Consider the following 17,901-nt stretch of genomic DNA (forward strand, 5'->3'; position numbering starts at 1 on the left):
CACAGAAATGCAGACATTTTGAATTTTGAAAATTATGTATCTATATACATATATATATACATATATATATTACATTAGGATATTGAGAAGTCTAAACACAAAATATAATTGATAGTCACAGGTTTTGGTTTCTTAGTTTGTTTGATGGTTGCTTGGTTTGGTTTCATTGTGTGTGTGTGTGTATGTGTGTGTGTGTGTGTGTGTGTGTGTGTGTGTGTGTGTGTGTGTATTTAGATGACAGTATCAGATTTCATTAAATATTAGAAATCCTTCAAATATATTTTCCTACCTATATTATGAATTTTGTGATGTGTTTTGGTACATATTTAGGGAAGTTAGAGTTCAATTAGTTGTATGTTACCTGGTTTATCTTTCTAGTATTGTTTTATCTATTACAGATAGTAGTTTTTCAGAGAAGGCCAGAGTCTATTAAAATGTGTGTGCATCACATACATGTGAGCTATGCTTGTATATCTTCAGCATGGCCATGACATGGCAGATACATTTGTGCCATAGCCATCTGTAAGGCACTCACAAGTCATTAGAGGCTTAAAAGTAAAATTAAACCATTCTGCATAGTGAGAGGACTGACTAATAAGATTTTATTGTAGAGACAGCAGACAGTTTACTTTGGCCAAATACGAAGTCGGTCACAATAACATGGAACTACAAAGTCCTGTCCTGTGTAGCAGCTGGAACCTGACTGTGAGCTTTGGAACACTATGGCAGGCCTCCACTTACAGATTTGCCCTAGAAATTTCACTTGTGAGCAGTATGCACAGAGCACTTTTCCTTGGAAAAATAGGCATTTAAGTGAAAAGAGCTAACCAAGTGACTACTGAAGAGTAACAAGGAACTGTCAGGAAAGAAAGACAGTAAAATTCTCAAGAAAAATCACCTCCATGGAAGGTGCATAGTTATGTAAAAATAGCTGTGAATAGACATGTGTGTTCCATACCAGTGTGTCTCCCTTCTTCTTCCATCCTGTTTTGTTTCCTTCTGTCTTTCTGTTGTCTTCCATCTGGTCTGTCTACAATGGCACTCCTGAGATGAAACTATGCCATGTCTTTCTCTGCCCCTGAGTTGCTAATTTCCCCACTATAAGAGACTATAAGATGAATTATTGTTGGAAAAGGACACATTTTTGTAGCTTGAATTTTTCCATATACATATATATATATATGGAAATATATTATTTCAATCATTCTATTTGTTTATGAAAGAACAAGTGATTAAACTGAGAGCTTTTTAACTTTTTAAATAACAAAGCACCCTGAAACACATAATTGTAATTAGTTACTCTTATTTATCATGACAAGGTCTGGCTAAGACCTGGAGCTCCTGATCTTCCTTCTTTAGTCTCCAACTGGCTGACTTGACATCACACACTAAGGATGCTACTTACTATGATGAACTGATATATAGTAATCCATATGTATGCCCACATAGAGTTAATTCAGAAATATTTTTGAAAATCACTGAATTAATTTGGCCCATTGTTTTTCTCACATATTATAAAACTGAATCAAATCAATCTATATTTCCATACCATAATGGAAAAATAGGAGATACAGATTTTTCTTAGTGTTAAAAATATAACTCTGTTTTGTTTGAAGTAGAGGAAATTCACCCTGGGATTCATTTCTTTCCCTTTATTTCCACTTACTACCACTTTTTCATTAATAGTTTCTCATTTTTTTTATTGTCAAGTGTCAGATTAGAAAAGTTTGAACCACATTAAAAACGACCATTAGAATAAAGTGTGAACTGTGCCTATTAATCTTTTTTTTCTGTTTTCAAAGACACATTGTCGATAAACTTGTTCTACAGCCGATCTTCATATAAATGCCAACTTTTGTTTTGCTGTGAGACAACGTGAATATTTTCTCAAAAGTTCCAGGCTTGGCCAGTTGACATGTTGTTTGATGGTGCGCCGATTGGTGCAGAGCAAGGCCTTCAGCAGAGTGATTGGCATTGCTCTGTGCATGCTCCTCTGAGGCCAAGCCTTCCTGTGTTTCTCTGCTATCCTGCTCCGGTTTATCCAGAAAATTTTGCTTTTTCCAGGATGGTCTCCCCAGTGCCTTTCCTCGCCATCTACTTTCCTCCAGTCCTTCCTTCCCCCCGGGTATCTTCCTCTGCCTCTTATATTCAACTTTACCTTGTTCATCCTCAGAAAGTTTGAGAAAAGAAGAAGTGAGAAGAAACTTTAAACAAAATGTTCCCGTTTTTGTTACAAATCTAATGGAGAATCTTTGAGTAATCTTTAGATTTCTGGACTCTCTAGTATAATTTTAGCTGCTTGTAATATGAAAATGTTTCAAGAACAAACCACACTTTTAGTCTTATTATTCTGTCTTTTAGTGAACTAGTCTCCTCAGATATTTTCATCTATATTCACAAATATCTAGAAAAAGTCCTATATCAGTTAATACACACACTTATTTATTCATATCTGTTGCTGTGTGTAATTTTTGTCATTTTAATTTATATATTTTTATGGTGTGTGTGTGTGTGTGTGTGTGTGTCTGTGTGTCACAACACTCATGTGGAGGTCAGAGGACAACTTGTGGGAGTTGGTTCTTTTATGTGGGTTCTGGAACAAACTCCAATAATTCGGCTGGGAAACAAGCAACTTTACCTACTCAGCCAATTCACTCAGCATATGTACTTATAAGTACTATAAATATGCATGTAATTTTGGATGATGACTATGTTATATAAGTATACTCTATATATATGCTGTGTAGAACTATAAATATCAGTTATTCACATGCATATTTTAATTGTTTAACTTTTTTATTTTAATGACATGCTTAAAATATTTCCAAAGGCTTTCAGTTACAGCAATGAGACATAGAAAAGATGCTCAATGATGAGCTTCTGAGAAAACTGGCATGGAATTATTTATTTTCTGCTATATTACCCAGAGTTCCAACTCCTTTGTGCAAGTGCATTTGAAATTTGGAACTTGAAGTGGGAGCCTGGTAAAACCCACTGCTTCTGGAAAACTATTTTTAAAGTAATGCAAAGTTACACAACAGAAAATACATACCATTTTGGGCCGTTGGTGCTAAATAACTTGAAAACAATGTTATCCAGTTGGGCCAATATCAGCAGGCACTGGATCGTGACAGCCCTTTCCTTCTCTCTCCATGCAAGGTGCCCGTGTCAGTGGCCATGATGACGCCCCAAGTGATCACCCCCCAGCAGATGCAGCAGATTCTCCAGCAGCAGGTCCTGTCTCCTCAGCAGCTCCAAGCCCTCCTCCAGCAGCAGCAGGCAGTGATGCTGCAGCAGGTAATGTGTGTTACCTGCTTTGGTGTTCTGGTCCAGCTCGAGGGTCCACACTCAGCTGACAGTGCAGTGGGCTTATTGGATAGTGTGGTCTCCACTTACAGAAGCAACTCAGCAGCATGTTAGACCAGCAACGTCACACTGCACTTGCAGAGTTACCTAAGAGCATATAAGTTACTCATTCTCTTTGAATGTACTCAAGTCTAGAACAAGAATGGAGAAAGGACGAAGTTGAAAACAGAAGAATTTGATTATTTAGTAATTGATTATCAGTATTTGATTATTTAGGTTCTTAGGTACATTTACTTTTAGATTTGCCAAGGAGTGTTCCAAGAGACCACAGAATTGTTGTTTTTTTAAATCCTTAACACTTTAGCACCCCCTTAAGTTCCAATAAGTAGGAAAAAGGTCACTTTGCCGACAGCACGTGTGGAAAGCAGCACCCTAGCTTTCTTTTCCTAGGTATAGTCATTACCTAGGAAAAGAGGTATCTTCTTATTAAATAAAATTGGACAGGTAAAGAGCAAGCGCATAACATTTGTGTGATAATAAAAACAAGGAGCCCACTGTGCAGCTTATTAAAGGGTTGCGTATCTATAAACAGATTTAGAATTTGATATTTGCTTTCCATGTGAAAATGTGTTTTACCAGAGATCTTAGTTACTTTGCTGTTGCCTCTGATTGTGCCTATAAGTTACATAGATTTCTAGCATGACATTATGTTAGACCTCTGATAGATTAAGCAGTTTCCTTCCACTTCGGTGGTGTTTATGCTTCTAAGGGTTGGAGTCTGTTCTTAGGTCATCATAGGACTTCAGATGTAGTCATTTAGAATATTCACTTTGGTTCTGGCCTTTAGAATACAGAATTTCTATACCTTTTGTTTAGGATTGTTTGGATTCTGGATTGGAAATTTTCAGAGCTGCCTTGGGAAAAAAAGTATGTAGAGCTGTCTCTTTAAATCCAATGTAATTTTTTGGGGGGAGGGGTGAGGTGAATCTTAATGGCTACTCTACCATGTGTCAGGCTAGAAGAGTTTAGGACATTTATAATACATGAAACTTTTGCCTTTATTTATTAAAGTCAAAATGGTTTATTCAGCAACAACTACAAGAGTTTTACAAGAAACAGCAAGAGCAGTTACATCTTCAGCTTTTGCAGCAGCAGCAACAGCAGCAGCAGCAGCAACAGCAGCAGCAGCAGCAACAGCAACAGCAGCAGCAACAGCAGCAGCAGCAACAGCAGCAGCAGCAGCAACAGCAGCAGCATCCTGGAAAGCAAGCGAAAGAGGTAGGATCTAGTTATCTCATTGATATATAATAGCATGGGGTTGAGAAGGTGCTTTGAGAGACGAGGATTGTCTCAGATCTTCCTGTAACAAGGCTCTTGCTGTCAAAGATGCAGTGTTCTATATTTTTACTGAGCTTAATAACAGTGACAGTGAGACGCTCGTGCTCTCCTTTTTTGTAGCATGGGACTTAAGAGTCACAATCCATTGCTGGCTGTCGTCTAATGTTCACTAATGAATCACAGTGTACAAAGAGCAAGCTGTGTGGTGGACAGAGTACTGATTATCTTGTATTCACTGAGAATCCAAGTTGGTGAGGGACCCTTATTTTTCTCAGTTGTACAGCTCAGAGAACATGCATGCAAATTTAGCCCATTGTTGGGGGCAGGGAGACTAAGAGAAAAACTGGTTGAGCACAGATTTCAAAGTCACAGGCCCCTGATTAATGAACTGCTAGGGTAGGTTTGGAGTGGCGAGTAGAAAGTTACCATTTGATATGCTCATAAATCAAACTGACAAGCTGGCTTCTCAGGCCTAGCTTGCGCTTGTCAGCAAACTGCATCAAATATAAACATAATACAAACAAAACATGTTGAAGTAGTTAAATTGATCAGCAGGTATCAGGGCTGTTGTCTTCAAGCTGCCCATTATGCAAACGTACAGGAAACAGTTTTGACCTCCTGAGGTTTTGTTTCTGTTTGGATTTGTGAATAGAATTTCAGACAGCCATCAACTACAGAATAGAAATTGCTCCCTTATTTCTCAGAGGCTTTGGGCAATCCACATGACTTGCTCCATTATGCAGTCTGTTTTCCAGTGAGCGCATCAGAAGTTTCTTTTCCCCAAACTGAAAAGCAGAGGTCTTGCACACAGCTTGTCTGCCTCTGAAGTGTGACTGCCATCTCCTACCCTCCCGAGTCCAAAGAACTCTGGTTTGTCTGGTAATGCCTCACAAAACTGGAAGTTAGACTTTTCTTTATAATAAGGGCACATTTTTGCCTGGCACATAATTCCACCTTTAATGTATTTTAAAAAAAAAAGAAAGAAAGAAACAGGAAGAGAAAAAGCTAATTCACCTGTCCTGTAGCTCCATCCAAGTTTACTAATAGATCGCTAGAGACCACATCCCTGGATCTCCACACATCAAACTTACTCAGCTGGAGAAAAGTGAAAGTATTGTGGAAGTTGATTAGTTCCATAAAGTGTTATTCCTTTTGTCTAAATAAACTTCCAGTCATCTGTGATGTACTGGTTTCTAAATATCTAAACCTTTGTTAGATTCTGTCTCTAAACCGTGCTCAGTCCCATTAGTGCAAGTTCCTTAGATCCCTGATACTGTTTCACTTCCAAGGAGCAGGGACTGAATACCTAGAAGCTGCTCACATTCAGCTTCTGGACTTTGACCATGGGATGATCAAGAACACATCTGGGCCAAGAAAGGAGCATGCCTTTCTGTGTGTGAGAATGGTTTGTGTGCACCTTGTTCTCTGCTGTTGACTGGGTTGGGTTTTCTGGCACCCACAGCAGCAACAGCAGCAGCAACAACAACAGCAGCAGCAGCAGTTGGCGGCCCAGCAGCTTGTCTTCCAGCAGCAGCTTCTCCAAATGCAGCAACTGCAGCAGCAGCAGCATCTGCTCAGCCTTCAGCGTCAGGGCCTCATCTCCATCCCACCAGGCCAAGCCGCCCTTCCTGTCCAGTCGCTGCCTCAAGGTATAGAGGATATGCTGCAACTACTTCATTGTGGCTTTTGCACTTTCTACCGTATCATGCTCTTGTAGATATATATCTTACACCTTGAGGTATTTTGGCTTATGTCCTTCAAGTTAATAGCGGAAGCATGACTGCTATGATGGTCACATGACACACTTGCTATATTCTCAGAAATTCTACTACACACTGCTTTCAAGTGTGTAGTAAAACTATCTCAAGTATTTTGTTAAATATTAAATGCAAGTCAGTTAGTTTTATGGGCAAGAGTAATGTAGGAGGCAAAACAATTCAAGTACCATTGAATATATAGGGAGCTCTGCAGGGAAGTTGATGGCTTAGGAAGGGTGGCAGTACTCCATTTACCAGGAGCTGATAATGAGTTTGGTGGACAGCTGATGAAAACACAGGTTCAGTGGCACAAAGACTAGACAAGCTCTGTGTTATCTATAGAGCATTTGCAAGCTCTGTGGTGTAGGAAGCCCAACCTATGTCATGGGATTGCAATAATAGCATTTCCCCAATTTGCTCTACAGACAATGTAAATTACAGTTTTAAATGCTATGGACCATACTCTAATTTGGTTTTCTATATAAGTGACATCTGAGTGTACTCTAATGTAGTTATGTATGTACACTATTCTCAACCTTGGAGAAAGAAGTTTAAGAAAGATAAACAATGGCTAAAATTCCCAATTCAAGTAAAAGTCAAGTATCGTTAATCTTTGTGAATGGATGTTCTAATTTGCATTTGGATTTTGTTGTGACAAAGTTCATTTATACAAGTGAACTTTAGTTTAGGTTCACTGTGTCTGTCACAGAGGAGTTTATCTTATACTAGTGTTTGTCACACACTTAACTGACTGTAGGACACACCCAAAAAAGGCAAGAAAAATTTAATATGAAGTTAGACAAGCAAAATCCAGTATTTACATTTCACATGACCATTGTTTGATGGTCAATAAAATTAATAATATTATAATGCACATTTTCTTTTATTTATCAAATTACTATTCCTTTTATCTACCTTTCCCCAGATTTCCCTCTTTCATTTAATTTGAGATCTAATTCACTTGTGTAGAGCATTCCTGGGGAACCCAGAACACAAAGTTTATTTATTGAAAGAAAATCTGGGCATAGGCCCAGTTAGACTTATTCTAGAAAGAAGTGGGATAAACTTCAGTATCATCATAGAAAAATAAACATTCCATTCATTAATTATGGTTCTTTAGAAAAATAACATTATCAGAGGACAAATGAAAAAATAAGAATCACAGAGGATATTTATAAATTAATTCAATGCAATCATGGATTTTCTTGATAACAATTATTTGTTGATAGAAACTATACCCAAATAGAAACGATTAGTTTATCTCCTTGTATTTATTAATTTAATAAAAGTTTTTTTAAAGTCTCCATTTAGAATCTCCTCAAAAGTAAATCATTTTATGATTTATCATAATTTTACTGTAGTATTGTCTTTAAAATTCTTTAAGAAAGTTTATTATTTAAAATAATTTTTAGCTGCATTTTTTCCAACTCCAGCCAAATTCTCATTAAGCAAGGCAATTTATTATTTTATAATCATCCCAGTCATTTTCAAATGAAAATTTCTCTTATTTCTGAGCTGGTTTGGTATAGAATTATTTTTCACATTTTTTCTACTTTTATTTTTCAGAGGACCTAGGAAAACTAAAATGTACACAATGAAGGAATTAAGGAAAATAAGGATTCTAAGAGCAAAGCTTAATTTGGGCAGAAAATTTCCTTATTTATTTACTTTGTCATTGTTGAGACAGGGTCTTAATCTGTAGTCCATAGTGGCTTAAAACTCACTCAGTCTACCCTTGAACTTAGGAGCAATTCTTCTGCCTTAGCCTTGCAAATGCTGGTGTTACAAGCACAAGCAACAACATCTACTTAGAAAATTTATAGTTAAGAAAAAAGCATGAAGCCACAAAAATATTCCTCACTGATGAAAGAAACGTAATGAAATTGAACAATTGTGGGCCTCAACCTCAGTGGTTGCTGTGACCACTGCTGTCAATGGTACCACATCATGGGCAGAAACTGCAGTCCTCTTCATATTGTCACTAATTATTGAACGTGAAAACTATCATTTTTAAGACCCATCATTCAAACACAGGCTGAATTTGTTTAATACCAACCAGCCATAGGAAATGAATGTTCCACTTCTCTAAACTGTGGGTATTGAGACCTAGGATTCTATAGCCATGGAGTCAACCAACTATAATAAAATACATTGGGATAAAACTGGTTTGTGCTGAGCATGTACAGATTTATTTCTCAGCATTTGCCACTAAAATATAGTCTAATAACTATTTGTGTAATATTAGCATGGCATTAAGTGTTACTTTCAAGGATGTGTTCAGAATATGTATAAATCTATCTATCTATCTATCTATCTATCTGTCTGTCTGTCTGTCCGTCCGTCCGTCCGTCTGTCCGTCCATCCATCCATCCATCCATCCATTCATCCATCCATCCGTCTATCTCCAGCATGACAGACTTTGGTGTTTACTGGGCATACATTCTGACGGGCAACTATGATATCATAGTACTAATATGGTGGAAATCTAAAATCAGAGTGAAAAAAAAGTAAAGAAGCAATTGTGGGCTAGTATAAGTCCCAAGTCATCTGTCTTAGCTATTCTTTATTTCAGGTAAAATAATTTTAATACTTTCATTATCAGTTTTTCAGTTCACCTTGCACTGAACTTTTGGTTTGTTGATTGATTGGCCATGAAGAGTAATCACATGAGAACCAAATGGAATTACTGTACAATGATGGATGATGTTCTCATTATGTCTTCAAAAAATATGGCATAATTTATTTATTTCCATGATTTAACACAACTTCACCTGGCTAATTTAAATTATAACTTCTGAAACTATGTGAAATGTATATAAATATCAGAAATAGCACTTGGTAATTTTGACAGAAGAGATTTGTAGAACTTTTTCTCTAAAGTTATGTATCTCATCATTTTAACATGAACTCTTTTAAATTTTAAGCATTTAAGTAATAAATAATATTATAATACTGGATTTTAATATAAAATAGGTACTAAATTAACATCTCCAAATATGTACATAGGTTGTATATAGAGCGAGTGACAGCAGGTAACTTAAACCAAATAAAAATAATGAACTTGTAAATCAATCTCAACTATACTGATTATAAAGCTATTTAACATATGAACAATATGCATCTAAATGAATAATTTTATTTATCAGGGTTGTATAATGAACTGATGCCATGGCCTACTCATTAGCAAGAACAAATTGTGCAGGTATTTTCTATTTTGATAGGTTTTTAACATCAGATAAAATTTACTTTTGGAATTCAATATATTCACAGGGCGACTTTGACTTTATTCAAAATTTTATTTTTCTTAATTTTAGGAACTTGAAGTTAGCTGTATTCCAAAAAAATATTAAATAGAGAACTCCAGAAAGAATTAATAATTTTAAATTGTTCAGCATCTGGAGTGGTATGATGAAATTTCGCAGCATCCTATTTCACCCTACCTCTGTTTGCCATACCTTGTCAAGCATATCTACGTAGTGTCTACATCCACACTACCCGTCCTTTGTTCACTCATGCCTCCTCAGTATCAGATTTGTTGTTGTGAGTTCCTAGTACTTGTGTTTTCTATACCCTTATTGTAATTATTAATGACCCTAACACACAAGAGATGTGATGCTGGTGATTCAAAAATGCTGAAGGGGAGGAGCAAGTTGTCTCCTCTAAGTGAAAAAATAAAAAAGCTGAAACTTGTCCTAATAAGTCATAAAAGTCATATTGTAATGTTGCTAAGATTTACTATGAAAATTAATGTTCTATCTATGAAACTCTGATAGGTAATTTTCCTATCACAGCTCACGCAGCAAAACTTACAGCAATAATGAGTGATAACTACTTAGTTGAGGTGGGAAAGACATCAAATTATAAGTTTTGGTGCTATCCACAGTTTCAAGCATGCACTGGGAGTCTTGAAATCTTTTAGTACTCTATATGGACAGAAAGGTATGGTGAAAGTTTTATTTCACTCCACTTATTTTATAAATGTGTTAGTTATTTAAGATGTAAGATTTCAATTAACAATGTGCATGAACAAACATAACATACTGCTTTTTACGTCATGATCCAAGGTTTAAATATAACAGCAATAGAAAAAAATATAAGCAATAACCACCAAGCAGAATTATTATTCAAATACCAAAATAGTTTTTATTTGGAGATTAAAATTCCAAAATTCTTTCAGTTACTTAAATTTAAATATTATTATATTTGTTCCAGAATAAACTCTGCCATGATAGCCCACACCTTTAATCCAAGCACTCATGAGGCAGAAGCAGAGGCAGGTGGATCTCTGTGAGTTCAAAGTCAGCGTAGTACATAGTGAATTCTAGACCAGCACTACATAGAGTCTGTCTCATGAGAAAAAATAAAGGTTGCTTGCAATTTTTTTATTCATAGAAAATATCTTGTAAATAATTCAATGCATAGGGGATTACTGGGTATAATTAATTTAGAAAGTATAAATAAGAAAGATTGATATATAGTATTATGAGTTGTTGCAGAATTGGTTAAGGAACTAGCATGTGTTATATTAAAATAGATTTATTTGTTTAGTTAGTAGATTTTGATGTTGAGATTGAACACTATACATGATAAACAAGATCAAGTAAGAACCCAGCCTAAAGTGTATGTAATTCCATTTAATTCATAAGTCTTAGAAATATTCTACTTGACAAGTTTTGAGTCTTTGACTGAAAAACTAAAAAACAATTTCAGACTTCAAAAATATATACAGTCTAGATAAATCAGTAGGAAAATAATAAATTATAACTCTTTCTCACTCTATAATCAGAGAGAGAGAGAGACAGAGAGAGAGGAGAGAGACAGAGACAGAGACAGAGACAGAGACAGAAAGAATGCCTGTATCCATTAGTAGATATATTTGTCTTGGGTCTTAATCTTAACTAAATACCTATGTTTTAGATTTTGGAATTTGGTATTTGGACAAAGTGTATAATTAATGCATCTCTGATCACACAAACATATGCAAGATGAGTATTACACTAGTAGGTGGTTTTAATATACATAACACTATATTTTGTTTGGCTGACTATAAGCAAAGACATAGATCTCTGAAAGATACTTCAGACATTTGATCTGTCTTCTAGGGGAGGAAATTAGGAATAAAAAGTCAGGACTGGTGGAGAATTGACTCTTTTAGTATAGACTCTTCTGTGCAACACAGTTATTATGGCTGTGTATGTATGACACTTTTTCAAAATGTAAATATTAAGATTAAAATGTGGAAAGGACGTAGAAGTATTTCAGCTCAAATGTTGAATGACAACTTAGTAGACTATGAATGATACATATATGTCTACCAAACTTTTGTTGCTTTTGTAAGTAACCCTAGAAATTTGCAGAATACCATTAAATAACATTTATTTACTTAAATATTCATAGTAGACTTACACTGTATCCTAATATTTTTGTGTGTTGGTATGTATGTATATATACATGCTATATGTATTTGCATGTGAATGTGTGCAGGTGTCAAGGCATATGTGTGTGTGTGTCTGTGCACATGTGTATACATGCACATGAAGGTCAAAGGACCATTTCTAGTGTCTTTGTTAATCTCACTCTTCCATATGTATATACATACATACATACATATATATACATATATACACATATATATGTGTTTATGTATATATATATATGTATATGTGTGTGTGTGTGTTTGTGTGTGTGTGTGTGTATTTGAGACCGGGTCTCACTGGACATAGAGCTCATTGATTCTGCTAGGTTGGCTTGCCAGTGAGTTCCAGTGATCCACCTCGTTCTACTCTGACTGCCCAATGATGGGTGGGGTTACAAATAAGCAATGCATCACCATGCCCAGCTGTGTGTGTGTGTGTGTGTGTGTGTGTGTGTGTGTGTGTGTGTGTGTACAAGCATGTGCATGTGCTGTATTTCTGTGTTTGTGTGTGTTTACAATCATAAGCACACTTGGAGGCCAGAGATGGACATCAAGTACCCTGCACTATCATTCTCTAGAATATTCCCTTGAGAAAATTTCTTTAACTGAACCTGGAGGTATGCTAGTGACCCTTACACCCCAGCCATCCTCCTGCCTCCACCTCCCATAGCACTGGTGTTACAGACATATGTAACCATATTGGGCTTTTGAAGTTGGTTCTGGGATTTGAACTCAGGTCATCATGCTTGCAGAGCAAGCCCTCATACCTTATCCACTGAGCCATCACCCCAGCCTGTACCTTGGCTTTTTATGTGCAAATTGGGAACCAAAACCCAAGTAAGTCTTCCTGATCATGTCAGACACTTTATCAACCAAGCCATCTCTTTAGCCCTTAAAAAATTAGTTAGCAGTTAAAAATTATTCCTGAACATGGAAGAATAAAAGACATTATTTTAATAAAAAGCCATTTATTTTAATGTAAAAAAGTATACATATAATATTTATAAGGACAACCACTGAAAATTGTGTGTTCACACCAAGGTTGTAAAATCTACTCATGAATTATCAGATTTACTTAACTCCTAACACAATTCTTGGTGTCATGTATTTGCTCCAGAAACTCAGCATGAAGGAGCAAAGGATTAACACTGAATTGCTTTCCCTGCTCCATGATAAGCTGCTCAGTTAGTTAATGATTCTTTGTGTTGACTTGAGTCTTGATAAAACATTTCCCCAATGTTTATTTGTATGACTAGCAGTGAAAAGGAACGAAGTTCAAGCTATCGAAAAACATTTCCCAACATTCTGTTGTCATGGACTTTTAAAGTTACACGGTTAACAGAGGTTTTTAGAACTTATTTATGTCTTTGACATAAGCTTAAAGAAACTGAATAATCTTCATTTAAGATATAATTTGATTATTACTCTTCAATATTCTAACCTGCTGCTCCTCAGAATATGCTTGCCAGGACACTAATGTTCTATCTAAATTGAAAAATCTCTTCAGATTGGATTGAAGAAAACATCCAAAACAGATGAACATTTAGACAGAGTGGCCAGGGAAGAAGTGCTGAAAAGTAATCATATGGGAAATGACCGAGAATGTACCAGGTACCATGTCCCAGGTCTGCAGTCACTTAACTAAATTACCTAATGTCCACCAATGGGGACGCAGTGCCTCCACTTATCAGTATTATTTCTAACCATTCTAAAAACTAGTAAATATGGCTTGAGGTACTGTGTACTAATTTTCTTTAGATGTTCTTAGTGCAGTGAGTGCATAGAACAGTATGAAATTATGGGATCTGTTACAGCTGATGAGGGATGCCAGAGGAGGCATGTTTTAGCAGAAGAAGGGCTTTACAGCAGGAAACTCAGTTTAGAACTGCCAAGGTTTGAAAGACTTGGGAAGCTAACCTGGTAATGTCAAATAGAACCCCTGTGTTTGGGAACATGAGCTATATATCAATTGTAGGGCTTCAACCATTATCTACTATTAAAACTAATATAAATTAATATGATTGTTGCACGTGTTTATCATTTTTCTCAAATATTTTGGGAAAACATTGAGATTTTTAAAAAGGAGTCCAGTTACTCTGTTTCTTGACATTCCAGAATTGTTACACTTAGACCATGAGTCTCACATCACATAGCCATAGAATCCTCAGAAGAGCAGGGTTGGAGGACTGTGAATCAGCAGAGCACTGTCTAACAGAACTTTATGTTACAGTTGGGAAAAATAACCTTAAGACTTCCAAACTCATAAAACATTATCAACTGTACAAACTGACTGGCTAATGGTTTAATAATCATACATTGTTTTGTGTCCATCAAGAAGAGTTTAAGCAATTGTTAGCTGAAACAATTTTGTCTGAAAAGCAAGGTAACAGTTTCTCTTTTGAAGTTCACCTCAGGGTGATCCAGACTCTGGAATCACTGTGAAACTTAAATCTGAATCCTACCTCCACAACTGTGGTTCGCTGCTGTGACTTGTGGTCAGTGCATTTTTTTTTTTAATAACCTGAGACTGTGGTAATAGGCCAGTTCATTTGGTAACCACTGTCTTCTTACTTGTATTATTCTGTGCCACTTCTCTCTAATAATTGAAAACCATTTTTTTCTCTGCATTTAACTAACAGTGCTTGCATGGTAAGTAGGTTAGTTATCAAATCTTTTTGGGGTCCTACTAAGCACCTATCATTTGTCAGTTTTACATTGCATGAGGATATCAGTAAGTTCTATACAAATGAATAGTGCCATGAAAATCATTCAAAATTCAAATTAATACTAATATTAACCAAATTACTAACAAATCCCATAAACTGAATATTAATAACATCATTAACTACTGTAGTCTCTCAAAATATTGTCATCAATAAGTATGCCAAATGTTATTAATGACTCAATGTACATTAGATTTCACCAATAGCATCTGTAGCTCTTCAGACATTGATCTTACAGCAATGCTTGTACATAAGATACTCTTTAAAGGCAACCAGACTTCAATATGGTAATTGGCAGGTCTTCAAGAACTATATTACTCCATTGCAAACAAGGACATCAACTGTCTTTACCACGGACATGCACAGCACTGTTCAAGGCAGTGGAACATGACAAAAAGGAAAACCTGATCTTGTTTGTCAAACAAACTTTAGTAGAGTGACACTGTGGTAATGAGATAGCCTGAGAGAACACAAGGATAGAGTGGGAGAGAGACACAGAAAGAGACATAGCTTTGGACAGACCAGGCTTTGCGTAATTTTAGAAGCTAATTAACATTCTTTAAATAAAAGTAGTCCAGCAGTCAAGGAATGATGGAAGACAAGGAGGAGGAAGACACTGGTTGCTACTATGGCCAAAGACTTTCAGAGGAGTTGTTTTTCAAGCCATCTAAGTGAAGGGAAGGAAAAAACCTTGGGAATATCCTCAATGAGAGTATCAGTGGCTCTGGGAATAGCCAGAGCAGAGGCCAGAAGAGGAGTGAATGTTTGAAGCATTGCAAAGGCAGCAGATGGCGACAATGTGAAGAAATATGGAGAGGGTGACAGCTGAGGGCAGGCAAGAGAAAGAAGAAGACCAATGCCTCTGGCCACAGGAAAGGCTAGGTTTTCAGTTGGTTGGTTGTTTTTGTTGTTGTTGTTGTTTTTGTTTTTTTTTTCTTTGCTTGTTTTTGCTTTGTATCTAACCATTCAAACAGACTCCTGGGGGCTTTGCATGAGAATGGACATGACCTAATTTACCTTGAAATCGATCATGTGTGGCTTCTATATGAAGAACAAATTCATATCATTCAAGTCCAGTGAAAGTGAGAGGAGAACATGAAGCTGTTGGGGCCGTCTATGCTGTAGTTGGGCGACTGACACGGAAGAAGCAGTGTGGTATAGAGAAGAGATGGAGACACTGAAAAGGAAGACCTTTCCTTCTGGGGTTGTGCTCTTAGGACACCTAACACATTCAGAGTGGTCATAAAAAGTTACGGTCAAAAAAGGTTCATGATTCTGAGTTAATGCTACTATTAAAGCAAAGTTAATGATTTTTATATAAAACAGTTTCCTATACAACAAAAAAGGACATATATCATTAGAAAAACACTTTAAAAAAAAAACAGAAAATGAGGTTATTCCAAAATTGTTTAGAAAGCCAGATTATCATGTTTTTCCTATTATCTGAGATTGTGTCTTCAAATATTAAGGATCCAGAATTACCAAAATGATAGCTTTGGGTAAACTGACAATATCTGAACTTATCACATGCAAAGCAATTTAGTGTTACTACTGTGAGGTATAATTTGGCAAGAAGTTACAACTGGAACAGTGAGAATTCTGGCTACTGGCTATTTATCACTATCTGTAGACCAGTGACTTCTTCATACACCTGGCTAGAGAAGAGAGTGTTCACTCTCTTCCTCTGCATCTCTGTTTGCTTGCTCTAGTTTTCCCTCTCCTCCTACAAACACTTCTCCACACATTCTTTGACAGATGGCCATCACTACAGCTTTTGGTGTAGATATATATTGGTTGAGATGCTGATTATTCCAGCATTATATTATATCAGAGGTAGAATCACATAGTATTACAGAGCACAACATTTGGAGCTAAGGGCCATTGGCAAGTGAACATTGTGCTCACCTGTAAATTATGAGTCCTGACCACCAGTGAGGTTCACTGAATTCAGGAATATAAAGCATTTGATAAAGCTTCAGAATATATTATGTGTTCAATAAATGACCATAATTAAAATGATAGTATCACTTCCTTCACTAGGCTTTTATTTAGTTACTTTGATATTTTTTTCCTAATAAAATATTTTAATAGCAAACTCATTTAAGTCAGTCTGCATAGATTTATTTATTTATTTTTTGTTTATTGAAATTAATTTTTATACACTACATTCTAATTATGGTTCCCCTTGTCCAACTCCCCCAGGATCTCTGTACTCCCCCCTCCAATCCAGATCCACAAACTTTCTGTCCGTGGATAGAAAACAAGCATCTATGGATTAATAAAACAAAACAAAACAAAATAAAATAAGATAAAACAAATTGGAATGGTACAAAATGAACAAGCAGAAAATAAAGAGCCAAAGAAAAAGTACAAGAAACGCACACAGTTGCATGCATGTGCACACACACACACACACACACACACACACACACACACACACACACACGCACACACACACACACACACACACGCACACACACACACGCACACACACACACACACAAAATGCCCTGGCACAACATTATGAGACAAAGAACATCCAAAGCTGCCAATTGGGTTCCTTTGAATAAGCCATCTACTGCTGGGCATGTGGTCTACCTTTAAAAGTGGTTTGTTTCCCCGGTGAGAGTGTACCTTGGATAAAACTTAATTTTCCATTGCAAGTGATTATCAATTGGAGATAATATTTGGGTTAGGGATGGGGGCTAAATTTAAATTGCAATTTTAATGTATTTAAACTTTTTGATCACATGTAAGCACTTTTTGTAAACAATAGTCATTTAAGATATTTCAAATATCTCAAGATAATAGTCAAAATCTAAAGACCATAACAAGCTTTTCTATTTCCATTGTTGTTTATGAGGAGGTAAAAATAAATAATCTGATCCAGGAAATTGTTTAAAGTGAGAAGTTGAGTTTTCTCTCAACCAGTAATAACTGAAGGAAAGATTTAGATATCATCTACTTAAATGAACCATGGAGGTAACCATATTGGTTTATTCAGGATTAAACTGAAATTCAATTACAAAGTTGGCCTCTGTGAAAAAGACTTCTATGGTCAGATAATTGCTAAATCTCTTTCTCTGTCTGTCTGTCTCTCTAACTGACTGACTGACTGACTGACTGTTTCTCTGTCTCTCTTCCTTCTCCCTCTCCCCTTCCCCAAGTTGAATGTTATTATTTGATCTTGATCTGTTTGTTATTTTTTTTGCTTTTCATTTCTTTTGATATGTTATTTATAAAATCTCATCTCATTAATAATACTAGCTATAAATCAAGTCCGAACACTTGACTTTTAAATAGAACATATATAGATTTTTTTTATTAACCAGATATTTCCCAACAGTGTTCTCCTCAGTAC

At 36.1% G+C, this 17,901-nt stretch overlaps 1 protein-coding gene across 12 annotated transcripts in view; it reads left to right on the top strand.

Annotated features, from left to right (window-relative positions):
• Positions 1-17,901, top strand: part of Foxp2 (forkhead box P2) — a 559,890-nt gene that overhangs the window by 493,962 nt on the left and 48,027 nt on the right. For 5 of the 12 annotated variants that reach the window (XM_052719603.1, XM_052719605.1, XM_052719606.1 and 2 more), the window contains 4 exons: positions 3,160-3,297; positions 4,183-4,233; positions 4,378-4,584; positions 6,107-6,293. In XM_052719603.1, the coding sequence (XP_052575563.1) occupies positions 3,160-3,297; positions 4,183-4,233; positions 4,378-4,584; positions 6,107-6,293 (583 nt within the window). The remainder of the gene's footprint in view (positions 1-3,159; positions 3,298-4,182; positions 4,234-4,377; positions 4,585-6,106; positions 6,294-17,901) is intronic. The other 7 variants (XM_052719609.1, XM_052719610.1, XM_052719607.1 and 4 more) reach the window with 7 other exon arrangements.

Source organism: Peromyscus californicus, unplaced genomic scaffold, assembly GCF_007827085.1.
Source record: "Peromyscus californicus insignis strain IS unplaced genomic scaffold, ASM782708v3 Scaffold_6__1_contigs__length_162567912, whole genome shotgun sequence".
NCBI lineage: Eukaryota > Metazoa > Chordata > Mammalia > Rodentia > Cricetidae > Peromyscus > Peromyscus californicus.